We start from the raw sequence: 19,371 nt of genomic DNA, 5'->3' as shown, positions 1-19,371 counted from the left end.
GTGGATGACTTTGGGAAAAAATTAGGGAAGAAATATATCACTTGTGGGAATGCAAAAGGGTACAGCTACTTTAGAAAACTATTTTACAGTTTACCCAAATATTAAACATAGAGTTACCATGAGAAATTCCACTTCTGGGAATGTTCCAAAGAAAATTGAAAGGATATGGCCGCAAAACACTTGAACATGAGCGTTTGCTAGCCGCATTTTTCATAATATCCCCCAAATGGATAATAAAACAAATTTCCGCCAACTGATGTGTGAATAGGCAAAACATAGTATTTACAGGAGCCACAGCAATAGTACAGCAGGTAGGGTCAGTTCTTAGTCCTCATCTAAGCTTAGCAGTTGGTCGCCCTCTCCACTGCGCACCTTCCTCACCCTGGGTCTCCTGATCCTCCTTACCTCTGCTGCAAAAATGGGGTGCCCAGGCTAATTTTCTGCCCTTTCTTTGTTCTCACTTCACTCCCAGCCTGGAAGGGCCTGCCTACTACTTGTGTTTGCCGGATTCCTTTCCTCCTGCTCTCTGCTCTTGGATATACAACTGCCACCTAATCTCATCAACATACACTGGCCAATCCCTCTTCATTCCTCAATGTTTAAAAACAACAACCACACACACAGTACATAAAGAACGAGCAACCTCAAACAACTTCTTTTTTTGCCTATGGATCTCAGTGGTTAGCACCTACCTGTTTCCAGTTGCCTGCTTGCTTTGACTCCCACATTTCCTTCTCAATCCATCAGCAAAAATCTGTTGAGCCAAAGATCATGCTATCACCTGACAGACAGTTCCACTTTCTCTTTCTCAGGTGCCCCTTCTGCCTGGTCAGCTTCGCTGCACCTATGGGTCCTGCTAAAAGGTGAGTCAGGGATGTCACTTCTCTGCTGAAAGCCTCCCTTCAGCTCCCATGTCAATCTCCAAGAAAGGTCAAAGTATTTCCAGTGCCCTTAGAACCTACCCCCCTCCTCTTCATCATCTTCTCCTCTTCTCTCCCATGTTCACCCCATGCACACATGCTCTCCTACTCTGCTCTACCCATGCTTCCTTCCTTCCCCCGCCCCCCTCTTATCCGACTACCCCAGGGCAATTGGCAATTGCAGGTGTTTCTTCCTTTGCTTTTAATGTTCTCCAAAATATCTGTCTTATTTCCTTCAGTTCTTGGCTCAGATTCACCTATTTGGTGAAGTCTGACCTGCCCATTTAATCTAAAATGGATTCTACTTAGCCCTGCACGCTTATGTTCTATAGCCTGACTGCTCTATGCAAGAGGGTAAAAACAGCTCTTACAAGCCCAGTAAAAAGAAAATGTGTTTGTTGTGTGTTGCAAAGGAAGTGAAATGAGTGATTGGTAAAAACACTGCAGTCAAAGGTGGTGTTCAAGGAGAAAAGTACAAGACTGTCAAGGATGCAGTGCTCTGATGAGAGCAAACTTGCTTTTAACATCTAGTGAACTCTAGTTGAATTCATCTCTATCTACAGATGAATTAAGTATATAATTACATAAATTAAATATATAATTTCACTCAGGTGGAATATATCTCTGGATATATTCCACCTGAGTGGCAACATCTTTTCAGAAGAGAAGAGGCACATCACTGAGCCTACTCACAGGTAGGGGGCCGGAGCGATAGTACAGTGGGTAGAACATTTGCCTTGCCTGCGGTCGACCTAGGTTCGATTCCCAGCATCCCATATGGTCCCCTGAGCACCGCCAGGAGTAATTTCTGAGTGCAAAGCCAGGAGTGACCCCTGTGCATTGCCGAGTGTGATCCAAAAACAAAAAACAAGAACAAATAAACAAAAAAAGAGGCAGGTAGAACAGTGTGACCCTTTGGGGCTGGAATACTTTCTCGATAGGAAAAGATGCCAGAACTACGAGGGAATATAATCAACATTTAAATTCAGTAGGATAAGAGTGTGGGACGATTTTTGTCCAGAAAGTTTGCAGCTATATCCCAGTGTTAGATATTTAATAAGTTTTGCTGAATGGATACATAAAAATTAATTAAACAACTTAAATTTTTTTTAAAAAAAATTAAACAAAGCTGGCAGGCAGATTGCCCTTCTCGATTCTGCTTTCCCCACAGATACTCTGACCACTTCTCGTGGGCACCGCATAAGACCCACATCATCTCAACACACTATAGAGAAGTCTGCTTGCTCTGAGCCGGGCTGGCCAGCTGCTAGGTCAGGGCCAAGTCTGAGGCCTCCATGCCTGTTCCCTGCTAGAGCAAATCTGAAAAAGACCCAGCATGCTGAGTGTGGTGAGTGTTGGTGACGATCTCGCCAGCACCCTCCCCTGCTGAAAGTGGAGAAGCTGTAGAGTCTGCTAAGACTGCACACCCATACACCCCACGGCCTGGCTGTTGCACATTGAATTCTGCACTGCACAGAAGTGACTGTGTAGGTCCACCAAAATGTATGATGAAAACTGGGAATGACCCAGCTCAATGTGTGGAGTTTTCATACATAGACACGCTACCAACTCGCAGGCATAGTGTTGGGGCTAAAGATAAACACAGTTGCTCTTAAAAACAGAAACAAAAACTTCATGATGCTAGAAATGAGTCTCAGTTATTCCTCAGAGGCAGTCAAGCCTCTTGGTCTGGTCTTGAGCTGGTGCTGATTCAGGAGAGCTTGCAGCAGCATCTTCCTGTGTACACTCTCCCGGGTGGAGGCTACTCCCCAGGAAAGCCAGAGGTAAGCAGGTAAGTACTCAGCATGGTACTTCTGAGCCACGTGTTTCTCCACCTCAGAGTCCTCAAGCCTTAGGTGACTTGATTTTCCTCAATGCAGAAACATCAGGACCTGTTGGGACACGGGTGCTTTCACAACGCCCAGTGCGGCTCTCAGCTTGTCTCTCTAATCAGGTTTGTGTCTAAATGACGTTTGCACCTTGGTGTTCTGATGCATGAGATAGTCAGTCTGTGCGTGAGACAGCAAAGGATTCCTAACTGGGACATCGCATTGTTTTGGACTTGAATCCAGGGAACAGCAGTGTCTGTTTTGCCTTGGAGTGCTGTTTTCCTGTCTTGGAGCTATTCGCTGTTGGGTGGATTTCTCCTGATTTCAATGAAATGTGCACAGTGCCCCCGGCCCACATGCACCTGGTGGCCGGCTTGCCACGGGGTATTCTCCACGGCCCTCCTGAGTTGGACTTCATCAGTGATTCAGAACTGCTCTCTCTGTGCAGCCTGTTACTCCAGTGTCCCATGGTTATCCGGCGGGTTCTATCTATGCCATTTTGTGCCATTTCTAGAGCCAGGCTTATGTCTGCATTGTTTGTGCTGAATCTGAGGCCAAGAGAGGAAGAGAGCCCCTCCAGGGCAGCAAACCACAGACCACTCCTCTCATCCCAGTGGCCTGGGCACCAGACAGGGGACTTTTTGCCCCTCAGAGCAGTTCTCCGAAACAGCGACAGGAAGTCCTGCCACTCAATCCCATTGTGACACCAACTGCAGTTGATGTGGGCTGATGGTTGGTGATGGTTTAGTCCCACTTGAGTGCTTCCTCTTAGATGCCAATTCCGAGTCGTCACCTGTGCTCTGACTGACCGGCTGAAAATCAGGGTTCTCACGGTCCTCTCCTTGGGCTGGATCATCTGCTTGAGTTACTCAGAGGGCTCCAGGGAGCATTTCCTCATTCTTACTGATTTATTGTAAAGTTCAATGCAGAGATGCTCAGGACAGGCAGGGGGAGGACCACTGTTCCCACAGCATCACCCTCTCCGTCCTAAAAGCTGTGTTTCACCATCTTTGAACTACGTACTCTAGGGAATTCAAAGGTGCCGTTCCCTTTGTGGTTTTTTTTTTTTTTTTGGCCTTTTGGGTCGCACCCGACGATGCACAGGGGTTACTCCTGGCTCTGCACTCAGGAATTACCCCTGATAGTGCTCAGGGGACCATATGGGATACTAGGAATAGAGCCCGGGTCGGCCGCGTGCAAGGCAAACGCCCTACCCGCTGTGCTATCACTCCAGTTTTTTTGTTCTGTTTTTTGTTTTTTGTTTGGTTAGGTGCTGTTCCCTTTGAATTCAGTTTCCATTGACTCAATTTCGACAGAGGACAGGGAGTGGGGCTGGAAGCTCCAAGCTTCCATCCTTCCTGCCCACCAGCTCCCACCCAGAAACCCCACTAAGCCAGAGTTTTTCCAGCATGGCTGAAACCATTCCAAGAGGGCTGCGTGAATCCAGGGACCTTTCTGTTTGTTCAGGTAAAGAAGGCAGATTGGGCTGGAGAGATAGCACAGCGGGTAGGGCGTTTGCCTTGCACGCGGCCGACCCGGGTTCGAATCCCAGCATCCCATATGGTCCCCTGAGCACGGCCAGGGGTAATTCCTGAGTGCAGAGCCAGGAGTAACCACTGTGCATCGCCAGGTGTGACCCAAAAAGCAAAAAAAAAAAAAAAGAAGGCAGATTTCCAGCCGGATGCTGATTGAGGTGTTTTCTTTTCTTTTCTTTTTTTTTTTTTTCTGAAAAGGGGCCAGTAGGTCAAGTAAGTGTGGGAGCCTGGACTCTGTCTCATTGGAACAGACACAATGACACCAGCCAGTACATCAAAGGGAATTCCAAGTTCTGTCAGGACCACTTCTGAGGTGTCCTCTGTTTGTATCAGGAGAGCACAGGGTTTCAGGAGCTCTGTGTGTGTGTGTGTGTGTGTGTGTGTGTGTGTGTGTGTGTGTGTGTGTGTGTGTGTGGTTCATAGAGGCACCCCATACATACATTGAATTCTTCCACAACACCTGGGCCTCGTGATGGAAGAGCATAGCAAGGGTGAACACAGGTGCCCCTCCCAGGGGCGATGACCTCCACTCCCCCACTTCACTCCGGGGTGGCCGCTGTGTAATCCCACTCTCCCTTGTGCCTAGGGCGCAGCCCCTCTGCCCTGAGCGACTCTGCTTCCGTCTCTCTCCAACTAGCTCTGAGGTCTTGGGGGAAAAAATTCTCAGCAAGTGGTAGGATTGGTCTGGAACCAAGTTTCTGGTGCTGTCTGAGTAGGGGGACCCCAGGAGGCGACCTACTGCTTGGGATACAGGGAAGGCATTTTGGTGTTTAAGGATGCTGGTAATATGTGAACTGCATAGTGTGTGTGTGTGTGTGTGTGTGAGTGTTGTGAGTTTGTGTATGTGTAAGTGTGTGATGTGTATGTTTGTGTGTGAGTGAGTCTGTGTGTGTGTGTGTCTGTCTACAAGGATTCTTAGTTCCCATATCCAGGCTACTGCTGTGGGGGCTCAAGGGTCATGCTAAGCTGGGCTGTGTGGGGGAGGAAGGGGAGCAGCCTGAAGGCCCCTTTCCCCAGCTTTCCCTCGCCATCTTGGGAACCACCATGGGTAAGAACTCTTCTCAGGAAAGCCGGTTACTTTGGGTTCAGGTGTGGAAGACCCCTGAGCTGATGCTGCAAAGACTTAAGTTTCCCTTTGATTTTGTTGTTGTTGTTGTTGTTGGTTTGCATAGAAATGTTTTTCTTGGTCTGGGGCTGGAGCAATAGCACAGCAGGTAGGGTGTTTGCCTTGCATGTGGCCGACCCGCGTTCGATTCCCAGCATCCCATATGGTCCCCTGAGCACCGCCAGGGGTAATTCCTGAGTGCAGAGCCAGGAGTAACCCCTGACTATCGCCGAGTGTGACCCAAAAAGCAGAAAAAAAAAAGAAAAAAAGAAATGTTTTTCTTGGTCTACTGAGCCTCCGTCCCACAGCAGTGAGGGAGCCAGCAGGACACAGGATGCTGAGAGGCGCTCACGAGCCCTGGCCACAGTGGCAGTGACCCTGATCTCTGGGCACTGTGGGCATCGGGGCAGCCTACACATGGGGGGCTCAGTTCCCCATGCAGATAGTGAGGCAGTGGAGGGAGCACCGGAGAGTCCTGCTGGGGGTTTCCCCCTCCCTTCCTGAGTGCATCTTCCTGTTCTTCCTTCTGGAGTGATCCGAAAGCCAGCCCGAGGGGAGGAGGCAATCCCGCAGCCCAGCTCTCCCTGGAGGGGCAGCCCAGGGGAGTCTGCGTCCGTGCTCACTGGCACTCGGGCCTGGCCCTCAGCTGCAGTGGGACAGGGCGCCCTCCCTTCCAGGGCACACAGCAGCCTGGCATCCTCCAGGAGAATGGCAATGAGCACCATCAGCGAGTAGCCCACGCAGTCCCAAAAGGCTGCGCTTGAACTCCTCCCAGGGGCCCTGGGAATGCTGGTTCGGGCCTTAACGCCCCAGTCGCCCTGAGTTTGGGCTGTGGTGACCCAGAAGGGTGCTGTGCAGAGGCCAGGAGACCCTGTGCCAGGCTTGAGGGCCTACACCGGTGCTGAAGAGGCAAGGCCAGCAGCTTGGAAGCAGATGATAGGGCCAGTCTGGGACACAGGGGCTTCCACTGTCCCCACCACTCCAGCCCCTTGCAAATGTCCCGTGGTTTTTTTCAAAGAGAAGCGTCTGCGGAATGGCCAGCAGTGCGGGGCTCTGGGCTGCGAGGCCTGTGGAGGCTGCAGCTGAAGGATGCCTCAGCTGCTCTCTCCCTCCGACAGCTCCGGGCTGAAGGCAGCTTCCATGGGCACAGACCCACTAGGACACTTTGGGGATGGTGGAGGGTAGGGGAGCCGAAACCAGGACTGCAGGGTGCCCTGGGAGCACAGAAAGGATAGCTATGCTTGGGGGAAACCCAGGAAGACTTCAGGGTGGAGATGACATATTCTCTGGGATCTGCAGGAAGGACTGAAGTCCAGGGGTAGAGAGGGGAGAATGATGGAGGCCACTAATAGTGAGGAGCCCAAGAAGTACAAACGCCTGTTCTGTTTGACTTAGCGAGTGGAGCCCTCTCCCCCAGCCCCCAGCCCGTGTTTGTCCTCTGGGCAGTGCCTGGTCACAGGGCCCCAGCATCGTTTCAGGACGCACATGAAGAGTATGATACTTTTTATCCCCCTCACCACTGTCCCCGGGAGCCAGGGTCCAGAGAAAGAAGGGAGCTGGCTGGCACACACTGAGGAGGCGGCTTCAGCGGCCCAGAACCTGCTGGAACCCAGGGTGCAAAGCCCTGGATGCAGAGGCGGCCCCTGCCCTACTCACAGCCCCCCGGAGAATCACTTCCTGCCTACCTGCAGTTCAAAGGAAGGCCAGAGGAAGTGGCTGCCTTGGTTTGCAAGTGTGGCCTGAGACATAAGATCCTGGCTGAGAACTGGGTCAGCCTTGCAGTCTTGCCCTCCCTGCCTGGTGTGGGGGCAGGCGTGGCCCCAACCTCCCTGTGCCCCTTCCCCCCCCCCCAGAGAATAGCTGGGGCAGGGGAGAGGCCAGGTGGAAGAAATGCTCTGAAGCCAGTCCTGTAAAAACGACTGACATCATCAGTCCAGAAAGCTCTGTCTGGGCGGGGACACCTGTGGGAGCAATGGCCAGTGTTGAGGGCTGGGCCCTGCCCCCACCGGACAGAGGCCAGCGTCACGGCTGTCATCAGTCTCGACTGGAGGTTCCACGGGTGAGACTCTGTAGCTACTCCATTACTATACCCTCAGTCTTAGACTCATTCAGTCAACCAATGTTTAGGGTAAGGAACAGGAAAGAATGGCAAACTTAAACCCAAACCCAAAAACCTCATTCTTGTGTACTCTACCCTTATCTCTGATAAGACCCTACTACCCACCTCTGAGGTAGAATAAATACTGCCTCCTCCAGAAAGTCCTCCCTGATCACAGCTGTCCATTCATTGGCTTTGTCTGCCCTTAAAGGGCTTAGGCATCTGCTCTGCATCTCAGAACGCCTTGCACGTGGTGGCTCACCTCCCGGGGAACATAGAGACGGGTTTGACAAAACAGCAGCTACTGCTCATTCAGCAGCAATAACCCTTGAACATGGCTGCTTGCTCCTCAGACTTGCATCTGCATCTTCCGGAGCAGGACCCCTCCCAGGGGCTGGAAGCCCATCTGAGGATTAGGTATAGAGGGGGGGAGAAAGATTCACCAGCAGTGGACAGGCAGGGGCTGGCAGGAGAGTTGTGCCCTTGCCCGGACACAGACCCAACTGACCGAGTCCTGCAGCCGGGCGGGCCTCAGCTTCTATCTGAGAACTCCAGGCATGGGGCAGTGCCGTGGCCAAGAGCAAGGCCTTGACCACGGTCAGCTCCAGAGCACTGCTGGGGAGGGAGGTGAGACCACAGGGCAGTCTTCCCCAAAGCAAAGCCCCTTCTGAGCATATCCTGGTGGGGGGAGACGGTGCCTGACCTTTGGCCCCTGCCAGATTGATGCAGTTGCCAACCAGTCAGAAATGAGGTTTCCGGAGGCAGCGCCTTCCACCTCCCAGTCCGGGAGCTCCCGATTCTTCCCAAGACCTTCCTCTCTGCGCGCTACGGGGGTCATCCAGCGCAGCCTCACGCTGGTGGCTGGGGACATGGTCCACACTCAGCATCACTGAGGTCAGGCTCGGAAGGTTGGTTTTGCTTCCTGGCACCCCATCTGCTGCCGTCCAGAACACCCGGGAAGGGGCCAGCCTTTCAGAGCCGGTGAAGACAGTCAAGCTGGTGAAGACTCAGGCACAGAGGAGGAAACTGAGGCTGCCATCTTCCGCCCACCGTGCGGATGGCTGTAAAGGGGCCGCCATGGAGCCTAGCACACCCCATAGGGGGCTCAGGCGAGTTGGTGGCTGCTCAGTCACTGCAACAGCCAGTCACAGTCTCTCCCTCAGGGCCTTGGCACGCGCTGCTGTCTGATGACATCCCCGGCGTGGGTCGCTCGTTCTTAACTCACACTTAGCTCCCCTTGCCCTCACCTCCCCCACCTCCCCGTCAGGTCTCAGTCCCTGCCCCTTCACTCAGGCCCCTCTCCTTGTCTGTCTGTCACCACCCCCCTCCACTCCCCGCCCATCCCCTGCCAGCTTCCGAAGAGCAGGGACTTTGTGTCTCACTCACAGCTGGGTCCCAGCCCCTGGGCAGCACGGGTCAGTGCAAGAATAAGGAGCTCCAAAGGTGGTTGGCATCTGAATTCTTGGATCCCTTTAATTCCAACGCCTTGAGGCTCAGAAGCTGCAGACTGGGATGGGAGTATGTGACGGAAGGTGAGCAGGTCTGGGCTGGGATGAGGGTCCAGCCCTGGTGAGAAAGGCATGGCCATCCGTCAGGCTGCCCCGCTGCCCACTCCTGTGCCCTTGGCACCGTTGCAACCAATATTGGAGCGCGCTGAGCTGCGGGCTGTCCTCTGCCACCCAGATGAACATCCTCCGGTGCTTTTCCCACTTTCCTCCTGGGAGTTCCCAGGCAAGGCGGGCGCCAGGGCCAGGGCCAGCATCTAAGAAGCCTGTGTCTGAACTGGATGCTCCCTACCCCAGCCCCAGCGCTATGATCAAAATACAGGGCATCCAGGCCTGTTGTCTGAGTAGCTGTCCATTCAGTCTTGGACACTGACCCTCACCCTGGCCGGGACCAGTTGGTGCGGCTCAGGGAAGCGATAGGCTTGTAAATCATTTCTGGAAGCACCTTTGACCCTCTCCACCTGGTCCTCTGCACCTTGGACTATATACTTTGCCCTCCCTTGGGGACGGTACCTGTCACCACGCTTGGTGCCTCAGCCCTGGAAGCAGGTCACCCACTGCCCAGAGCGCATGGAGGAGCCCGTTTGGCTCTGCTTGTGTGAATGCTTAAGATTTGGCTTGAGCCATAGTACAGCAGGGAGGGCGTTTGGCTTGCATGCGACCGACCTGGGTTCGATCCCTGGCATCCCATATGGTTCCCTGAGCACCTCCAGGAGTAACTCCTGAGTTCAAAGCCAGGAGTAAGGCCTGAGCATTGCCGGATGTGACCCATAAAGAAAAAACAAAATGTGGCTTGAGGACAATTCACCAGCCATGGACCAAGTCATGGTGACTCACAGCACCGTGCTGGGTTGGGGGCAGCTTCCCTGACGACAGTCACTACTTCCTGCTAACAGTAATAGCAGTGACCCTCCTCCGAGCCGCAGTGGACTCTGTTCCAGGCCAACCAGGCAACTGGGAAACGACTAGCACGGACACTCCTGCAGGGCACCGTCTTAATAACCTTTAACTCAGCAGCCAGGCGGAAGGAGATGCATCGCGAGTCCGGCACAATCGCTCAGAGCAAGGCCAGTGGCTGACCCTGGGCCACTTGACATCAGCACCATCTCCTCGGCAGGCTGCCCGGGAGACGTGTATCCCTGGAAAACCCAGGCTGAGGAAACAAGGGCTCCAGGTGTCCCTTGCTCACTGTCTGCCCATTCCGAGACACCCCCTGGCCCCTCATGGCAAGGGATGGGGCTGCAGACCTACCACCTCAGGACTAGTGCCACAGGACAGACACCAGGCTGTGTCCGCAGGGCACCTCCTAAAGTATGGTACAAGTGTCTGTCCCCAAGTGCTGCCAGCATTCCCAGGAACACCTGGCATGGACATTTGCCACCCAGCATGGCTCCAGCCCTCAGTGAAGCCAATGAAGAGTAATCTTAGACCGTCTGAGTCAATACACTTTTTATTTCATTAGTCTGGGCATATTTCTGTCACATGCAATGAAGAGTCCTAACAGAAGCCACTACTTTTGCCAGCCACTGGGTGGGAGAAGGGATAGGATGAGGGGTGGTACATACCCGAACGGAGGAGAGGTGCAGCCAGAGGCCCACACAGGGCACCTGGGCTGTGGGTAGGCTGCGGTTGGGACCTGGAGAGCAACACAGTACAGCAGTCTCTTCCCTGGTCCCGGGAGCTCGATTGTGTCCTGCTCATGTGTCCTGCACCGCCAGGCAGGTGGACACTAGCGATGAGCTGGGCAGGCCTTCCAGCATTCCCAGTCCTTGCTGACGTGTGCTGGCGTCTCAGAGCAGTGGGGACTTCACTCTAGTCCCATCTTCCTCTGCCCCCTGGGGTTTGCTCATTCAAGGCTAGCCAGGAACAGAGCTTGTGGGGCTGAGAAATGGCATCTGTTCCCAAGATGCCTGAGGGTCTTTGGGGTTTGCGGAGAGGAGAGAGGATCTATAGGAGGATGTCAACATCCAGCGAAAAGGCACCGGGTCAGTCCAGAGGGAAAGTCACTTCTGTAGAGTCTGCCACCCTCAGGGGACGAGGCTGGGGGTGAACGGGTTTGGCACAAGTACCAGGATGCACTGCCTTCCTGTCCGCAGGCCCAGGTCAGCTGTGAAAGGATGACCAGGAGATGCCTGAGGCATAGAACTTCACTTGGCCAGGCCAGTCGCCATCCACAATACCCTCCTTGTCTTCATCGGAGTCATCATCGTCCCCACTGGATGCCGTGCAGACGGCCCCAGCCAGGTGGGTCAGCTGCCCAGCGGGCCCCATGCCCCGCTCCTCCTCCTCCTCCTCCTCCTCCTCCTCTTCCTCCTTCTGTTTCTGGGTGGCCAATTCCCGGTAGCAGAGGCTGCAGACACGCAGGGGCTTGGGGGAGAGGCGCGGCAGGAGGAAGCGCTCCCGGGAGCACTCCGCACAGACCACAAAGCCACACTTGCGGCAGTGGTGGCGCCGGGTAATGGCGGAGAAGCGAGTCTGCGTGCAGCGCATGCAGATGTCCGTGGCCTTGTCGGGGATCCAGGGTGCGGCGTGTTCCGTGCTGGGTGGGCGGCCCGTGGCCAGCAGCTGCCGCCGCACGCACTCCTCAATGTGGCTGATCCACTCCTGGCGCTCCGTGGTGGAGGCGGCAGACACCACGAAGGACTTCTTGGCCGTCTTGATCATCCAGCGGTTCTTGGCCTGCAGGGTCTCGGGCAGCGGCTCCAGGGTCACCTCCTCCAGGGGGATGATGTGCTGGCTGCGGTACTTGCGTTTGTTCAGCACGATGCTGCCGTACACTAAGATGTCGTTGAAGAGGAAGAAGATGCGGGGCTTGGCCTTCTTGCGGCACTCCTTGGTCAGCACGCCCTCGCCGAGGAGCACGCGGCCCGGCAGGGCCAGTGGCTGCCCCGATGCCCCAAAGCAGTTCTCCACTGCAGCAATGCGCTGGCTGTTGATCTCCGTGTTGGCCAGATAGTCCATCTTCTCCGGGGATGGGCTGTGGGAGGAACGGCAAAAAAAGGCTTGAGCTGTCGCGGGCTGGGGGTGAGGACCACTCTGCCCACACCCCCAACTTGCAGATGCCCCCGAGCCAGCCAGCCCACGCAGTACCTCTCTGCAGCCCAGTGAGCCCACCCACCTAAGAAACTTGACCCCCAGGACTGGAGCAGGGGTGGTGGTGGTGGTGGAAGCAGAGTCCCCTGCCTTCAGTGGGATAGCAGCAGCAAAGTTGTGTGGCAGAACAGGCCAGAACTCTGGGCAGCAGAGTTCCACCCCTACCCCCTAGGGGACTCGGGGGTAGGGGTGGAACGTGGCTGAGTGGTATTAGGGCCACGGGGCAGGAAGGCGGGGACTCTGAAGTTCAACTCTCACTAGCTGCTCCCAAGGCACTACATAGCCAGAACTTTGGACCTGCCCCGGGTGGAAAGGTGTCTGTGACTCTATCCCATCACCCACACCTTAGCCAACAAGCGAAATGGTTACTAACCCTGTTACCACTGACTCAGCCTGTGAGCCCAGGGATCTCTGCAGCCACCACAGGCTGTGTCCTTTCTCCAGAAAGAACACAGCCATCTCTCTAGTCCTCACACAAACCTTCGAGGCAGACTCCTGCCTGGAGAGGAGAGACATTGAGGCTCTGAAATTGGGGAGCCCAGGGTGCTGGAGACAGAAGGCACCACTCAGAGTTCCAGCTCAGGCGGCATTTCCCTGCAGCCAGCTCCTGCAGCAGTCTGTGGCTTAAGGGTCAAAGATGGCCCTCAGCCTGTGTTTTGTCAATAAAGTTTTATTGGAACACAGCCACTCTCACGTACAGCGGTCTGGCTGTTCTCACGATGTAAAGGCAGAGCTCAGTAGTGGTAATGTAACCCTGGGGCCATAAAGCCTACAATGTTTTCTAACTGTCCTTTCCAGGAGTTTACTGGCCCCCACCCCTCACTGTGACTTTATTTATATCTTATTTCCATGACATTTCATTGTCTCTCCATAGTTACTATTTTCCAGACTCAATTCTAGGCTCTTGGGAGGAGGTAACTTTTCTTGTCCAGTGCTATGTCCCCAGGGCTTGAGCATTGCCAAGCACTTAGTGGATACTTCTTAAGAGGTTAGTGAATGAATGAACCTTTGCAAACTCTCCCGTCAGGGCCCCATATGGGGCAAGCATGATTCAGTTCTTCCTTCTGCAGAGGAAACAAGTGGGAGCTACCCCGTCACCAGCATCTGCACACATAGATACACACAGCACATCTGGGCTAGGTCGAGCCCATCCTGCACTGTTTCTAGGACATCCTGGGTCACACGCAGTTCAGCATGTTGGATTCCCCATGGGATGCCAGAGCAAGTCCTAGCATAGAGGCAAGGCACCACATAGCACCACATGGGTGCTTGGCCCCAAGTCATATACCACTGGCCCTCTCAAGACCACATGTTGTCCTGAGAAATGCTGCCCACATCACCTCATCAGACCTGCTCTCTTGAGGTTGATCTTGGCTGTGTGTTGCAAACTTAGTGTCTGATCAGTGACGGTCTGGGGTCCTCCTCCCACTAATCATTGGGTCCCTGATATGAATCATCTGGCAACATTGCAGAGCTCTCCTAAGAACCCTCGGCTAAGTTTGGAGGGCTTGGGATGGATCAGATGAGAGATCAGTGAGGAGAAACTCAGAGTGTCCGAAAGGGAAAGTGGAGGTAGTCTCTGCAGCAAAGACCAGAGAAGACCACAGGTTCTACTTAAAGCGGAAGACAGGCTGATCTACCTGGTCAACAAGGAGTGGCAACAGACATTAAATGGACCGAGCCAAAGCAACCTACAAAATGATAAGCAAAATGTGATGCCAAGAGGAGCTGGAGCAATAGCACAGCGGGTAGGGCGTTTGCCTTGCACGCGGCCGACCCGGGTTCGATTCCCAGCATCCCATATGGTCCCCTGAGCACTGCCAGGAGTAATTCCTGAGTGCAAAGCCAGGAGTAACCCCTGTGCATCGCCAGGTGTGACCCAAAAAAGCAGAAAAAAAAATGTGGTGCCATGATTCTCGAAACAACATCCCCAAAGTGTTCAAGAATGTACCTCTGAATAATAATAGGTAGGATAAACCTAACTTCTGAGAATGGCTCTTAAGAAAAAAAAAATAAAGCAAAAAAGTCGGTGAACGTGGAGAAGTTGAGACTCTGTGCTCAAGATGCAGGAATGCTGAATGTATTGCCTCTGCCATGAAATTCCTGAAAAATATTAAAAATAGAACTTCCACATAATCCAGCAGCCCTATAATTAGGTATACATCTAAAAGAAGCTAAGAGAGGCTGTTGAAGAGGTATCTGCTCCCCCATGTTCATAACCACATTATTCATATGAGCAGCTACGTGCCTGTGACTGCAGACTGAGAAGCAGAATGCAGCCCCACCTGCCCGGTGTGGTGCAGCCTTAGAAAGGAAGGTGATCCCAAGTAAGCAACACGTGCTCCAGGGGGTGAGCCCGGAGGATGCGATACTCCAGGAAGCCGACCAATCACGAAATGACCAAAGGAGTAGAACTCCATGTATGCCGGGACCTATAGGAGCTGAATTCAAAGAAACAGGAAGTAGCATGGTGGTTATCAGAAGCCTGGGGGTGGGGAACGGAGACTTGTTATTTATCGCATATAGGATTTCAGTTTTATAAGATGAAAAGAATTATAAAAATTTGTTTCACAACAACGGAAATGCTTTTAACACAGGAAACTTGAAAATGGTTAAGAACATTTTTTTGAAAAAATGGTAGCTATGAACAAAATCAGGAAAAGGTGCCCAGGGGTGGGGGTTGGGGGCTAGATGTAATGCAGCAGGGAGAGAACAAGTAAGGCTTCACCTTTTAATCTACTGAGAAAAGGAAGCAGAAAAATGCCATCTAATCTTAGTCCCAATAAATTCTAGGAAGCAGGAACACGAGCTTCCTTTTCTTTCTCTTCTAAATTTAAGATCTTCAAGAGGATAGTGCCTGGGTACAGAATTCTGAACCTCAACATCAAGGGATGCCAGCCTGCAGGCCACATGGGGCTGCTCCCCGGGGCCTGTCAGAAGCTGAGGTGAGAACATGTTTCCTTGGGCACACCCATGCGTCAAACCACCTGACAGAAGTTGAAACACCAGACCTACCTATCACAGGAGAGAGAGAGAGGGTGGGGAGAGAGGGGGAGAGAAAAGTGTGTGTGGTGTGTGTGTGTGTGTGTGTGTGTGTGTGTGTGTGTGTGTGTGTGTGTGGGAGAGAGAGAGAGAGAGAGAGAGAGGCAGCTGACCCTATCTGCCTGTGGCAATTTGGGGAGTTCTGTAGGCCAGCCCATCCTGCTTAGGAGGCGTGGAGGACATGGACAGGGTCTAGGGTAGGGAAGCGCAGTGGGCAGTGACACTGTGCCCAGAGGGGAGGGGATGGAACTACCGTCTCATATTTCCCAGGGCTCTCTACAAAGGACTTGAGGCTGGTCTATGACTGACGGCTGCTGGTGCGGGGGATGCCCATGTTCCTGAGACCTGTGGTGCCTAGCACGGGAGGACGAGGCCTGGCACGGGGCTTCAGAGACCCGTTAGAAGAAAGAGCACCTGGCCAAACTCAGGGAAGGAGTCAGGATTCCTATCCCTAAGTGGACAGGACTGACTTATCCTCTGTCCCTCCTTCCAGCCAGCCCCCACACAGCCCACACTCTGATTCCATGTCCTCCTGATCTCACATTCCAAGGATTTAACCAAATCCTCCCCTGTGCCCGGCACCAGGCTAGAGCAGGGAGCCAGGCCCAGCCTATCACAGGTAGCTCGGCTGCTGGGACAGCCAAGCCGGAAAGTCATCAATAAGATCATTTCTGCTGTGAGGCTTAAGCTCCGTGAAGATAAAGGGTGAGTGCCAGGTCACGGGAGCCTGGCTGAGGAAAGGGGTCCTTCCACTTTGTCACTGTGAGGACCTTGTCACACAGGCTGGTCCTTGGACAGCTTTGAGGGCTGAGCTAGGAGAACTACACAGAAAAGTGTAAGCAGCAAGGTGCAAGGTGCTATAGGGGCAGTCTCAGTCTCACCGTGAGGACCTTGTCACACAGGCGGGTCCTTGGACAGCTTTTAGGGCTGAGCTAGGAGAACTACACAGAAAAGTGTAAGCAGCAAGGTGCAAGGTGCTATAGGGCAGTCTCAGAGGCTCCAGGCTAAAAGGACTGGAATTCTTCTCCATGACCCACTGTCATCTACTTCCACAGAGCCACCCTCATGCCTCGTCCAGGCCTCTATTTCTTTTCTTTCTTACTTTATTTATTTATTTATTTATTTATTTATTTATTTGGCTTTTAGGTCAAACCCAGTGATGCTCAGGGGTTATTCCTGGCTCTGCACTCAGGAAATACTCCTGGTTGTGCTCAGGGGACCATCTGGGATGCCCAGGATTGAACCCGGGTCAGGCCCATGCAAGGCAAACACCCTCCCCACTGTACTATAGCGCCAGCCCCCAGGCCTCTTATTTCCTGGAAGGCTTTCTTCCACAAAAAACATAGCCATGTGGAAAGTCACCAGTATTGCTCAAAAAATATTTCTTTTAATCCTCAAACACTGCATCAGGCTAGTTCCCCAATCATCAAAGTCACTGCCAAGGTCCCAGTCCTGCTCCAAAATAATCATGAGCCCCTGAAACTTGTTGACCAGAGACGGAAAGACTCCAATTACCTGGTCTTGGCTACTCTGACACTCTGGCTGAAGTCATCTTGGCACAGACCCCAGTATAAATTACATGCCCAGGAACACCCAGTAATTCATAGAAAGTACGAGCCAAGAATGACCCCACGGAGGAACCTCCCCTCCCCGAGCCTCTGACCCTATTCCCTGGAGACAACAGGTCATTTTTATTTTATTATTTTTTTTAATTCCGAAGAATTTTAGTTCTCTGGGCTGCAGAGATCAGGGGATCAAGTTGCAGTGACCAGGAAGTTTTGCTGCACCTGCAGAAGGTGGCTGACGACACCTCTTTCCCGTCAAAGAGGGGTGAAAATCCAAAGAGGTTTTCTTTGCCCCCTCCCCATCCCCCCCCCACACACACAATGGGAAGACCATCTAAGGGGAAGGAGATCCCAGCAGTGCTTTCTGGGCAGTGCCCTCTCTCCCTTGGCCCACTCTCACGGAAGGGTGGCCAGCTGGGAAGCGCGACCACACTCGCTTTCCCTCTCCCGCGGGTGGGAAGAGTTGCCCCCGCCCAGCACTTCGGAGCCAGCAGCCCGGGGTCTGAGACAGGGGTCAGGCCCGGAACACAAGTTACCTGCCCTGCTTGGGGCAGACCCCGGGGCGCACCCCCGGGGACCCCAGCAGCGCCTTACCTGTCCCGAGAGCGCCTTGCTCTTCTCTGCCCCGAGCCCCGGCAGAGCCGCGCGGACCCGCAGCCCCGCGCGCCGTCCCACGCAGATGCGCTGGTCCCTCTGCAGCCGCTCGGGGCCGGCGTCCGCGTCCCGCGCCCAGTGCGCGCCCCTTGGCCGGCCGCGGCCCAGGCCCAAGCGCAGCCGCTCCCACCGCGCCGCGGCCCCAGCCGCCCGGGACACGCCCTCGCGGCCCTTGGGCCAACCGGGCGGAGCCTGGCCCGCGACTCCCGAGTCCCCGAGCGCCGGCGACGCGCGGGGGGCGGCGCGGCCGAACTTTGAGTCGGGGTGCAGGGAGGGCGTGTCCCGGCCCCGGGAGGGCGCCCCCTGGCTCACGCTGCACCCCGGCCTCGGCCTGCACCCTGGCCGCGGTCACTCTGTTGCAGACCGAGCTGGACCCAAAAGCTGAACAGGAACCGAGGGCGGGGATGCGGGCCAGGGAATAACCGGGGAGTGTTGGGGGGGGGAGGGGGCGGAGCGGGGGGGGGGGCGGGGCACAGGGAAAAATCGGAACGGGGGACCAGGGAATAATCGGGACGGGGAGGGGGGGCTTGAAATTGCTGTCAGTGCCTTCAGCTCCCTCTGGCGACCCTGCCTGCTGCTAGCTCTCATGGTCCCCGTCTCTCATCAGAAATACCAGCATTTTAAAAATCAGCATTCTAGGTACCTCGTATGTTAAAGTTTTTTTTTTTTTTAACAGTAAAAGCTTTCCAACGTACTCAGAAAGAAAAACATGCCAATTTAAGGAGTTCCATGTACCCAGCACAGAGTCCCGATGGAATCCTAGGGCCTCACAGCTCCAAGGGTTGACTTAGCCACACTTGGATTTCACGCACCACTTCATCTCACACTTGACTTCTTCCTGTTCCTCGCAACTGCAAGGTTCTTCCATTCTCTGGGCCTTTGCACTTGCTTCATTCACACCTGCCCACAGTTCCTCCACTGGCCTCCTTCCTTGTCCCCCTCACCCACACTCCTGCCCTCCCAACTGAGCTAAGGAGGCAGCCACTCAGATGTGCCCCCTGAATTACCAAGTAATACTAGGTTTCTGGGAAGTTTAACCCTTCCTTCCTTCCTTCCTTCCTTCCTTCCTTCCTTCCTTCCTTCCTTCCTTCCTTCCTTCCTTCCTTCCTTCCTTCCTTCCTTCCTTCCTCCCTCCCTCCCCCCTCCCTCCCTCCCCCCTCCCTCCCTCCCTCCCTCCCTCCCTCCCTCCCTCCCTTCTTTCTTTCTTTCTTTCTTTCTTTCTTTCTTTCTTTCTTTCTTTCTTTCTTTCTTTCTTTCTTTCTTTCTTTCTTTCTTTCTTTCTTTCTTTCTTTCCATGATCTTTGATAAAAAACAAGAATTTGGGGGGGGGGGGCTGGAGCGATAGCACAGTGGGTCGGGCATTTGCCTTGCAAAAGGCTGACCAGGGTTCAATTCCCAACATCCTATATGGTCCCCCGAGCACTGCCAGGAGTAATTCCTGAGTGCAGAGCCAGGAGTATCCCCTGTACATTGCTCAGTGTGACCCAAAAAGAAAAAAAAAAAACCCCAAAACCCAAGAATTTCTGTTAAGATATAATTGACATATGACATAGTTATGTATGTGTATAAATATGAATGCAGTGTATATACATGCAATATATAGATCCAAGTTTGTATGCATAGTTGCACAATTGTCTAGTTACAAATTTTTTGGTCCTTATTCTCTTGCAGCTATTGCAACAGTCAAGGAGCTGTTTGTAAATAAATCCCAAACAAAGAATCATTCATCCAAGAAGCAACTTCTACAGAAGCCTGTGTCCAGAAAGCCCCAGACTCCTCATTCTGCAGTCAGCCGCCCCCAGCAGGGGCCAGCTGTGGGTGGAAAGGCTGGGTGGGGACTCTGCTCCTCCAAAAGGGGAAAAACTTGTGACTCAGGGAAAGGCTGGGTTGAGTCAGCCAAGCCACAAGCTATGGAAAAAATGAGATCCCTCTGAGGCTTTTTCTCCTCTGGTAAGAAACACTTTCTGAGGATAAACTGCTTTCCAGACTGCAGGAAGCAGAGGTTCAGGAGAGCCCAAGGCTCCA

At 53.6% G+C, this 19,371-nt stretch overlaps 1 protein-coding gene across 1 annotated transcript; it reads right to left on the bottom strand.

Moving 5' to 3' along the window:
• Positions 1-10,424: 10,424 nt before the first annotated feature.
• On the bottom strand, positions 10,425-17,443 carry PLEKHF1 (pleckstrin homology and FYVE domain containing 1). Its single transcript, XM_055145926.1, has 2 exons — positions 17,287-17,443; positions 10,425-11,969 (listed from the first exon to the last, which is right to left on the bottom strand). Exon 2 carries the CDS (start codon positions 11,951-11,953, stop codon positions 11,096-11,098), a length of 858 nt encoding a protein of 285 aa, XP_055001901.1. The 5' UTR covers positions 11,954-11,969; positions 17,287-17,443; the 3' UTR covers positions 10,425-11,095.
• Between the last annotated feature and the right edge of the window lie 1,928 nt (positions 17,444-19,371).

This window comes from Sorex araneus, chromosome 8 (assembly GCF_027595985.1).
Source record: "Sorex araneus isolate mSorAra2 chromosome 8, mSorAra2.pri, whole genome shotgun sequence".
Taxonomy (NCBI): domain Eukaryota; kingdom Metazoa; phylum Chordata; class Mammalia; order Eulipotyphla; family Soricidae; genus Sorex; species Sorex araneus.
The sequence above is the reverse complement of the archived record's forward strand: the minus strand, read 5'-3'. Positions and strand labels throughout refer to the sequence as shown.

What these genes read in the sequence shown, in the direction of transcription:
- PLEKHF1 (XM_055145926.1), bottom strand. Translation starts at nt 11,953, where the DNA reads ATGGACTATCTGGCCAACACGGAGATCAACAGCCAGCGCATTGCTGCA.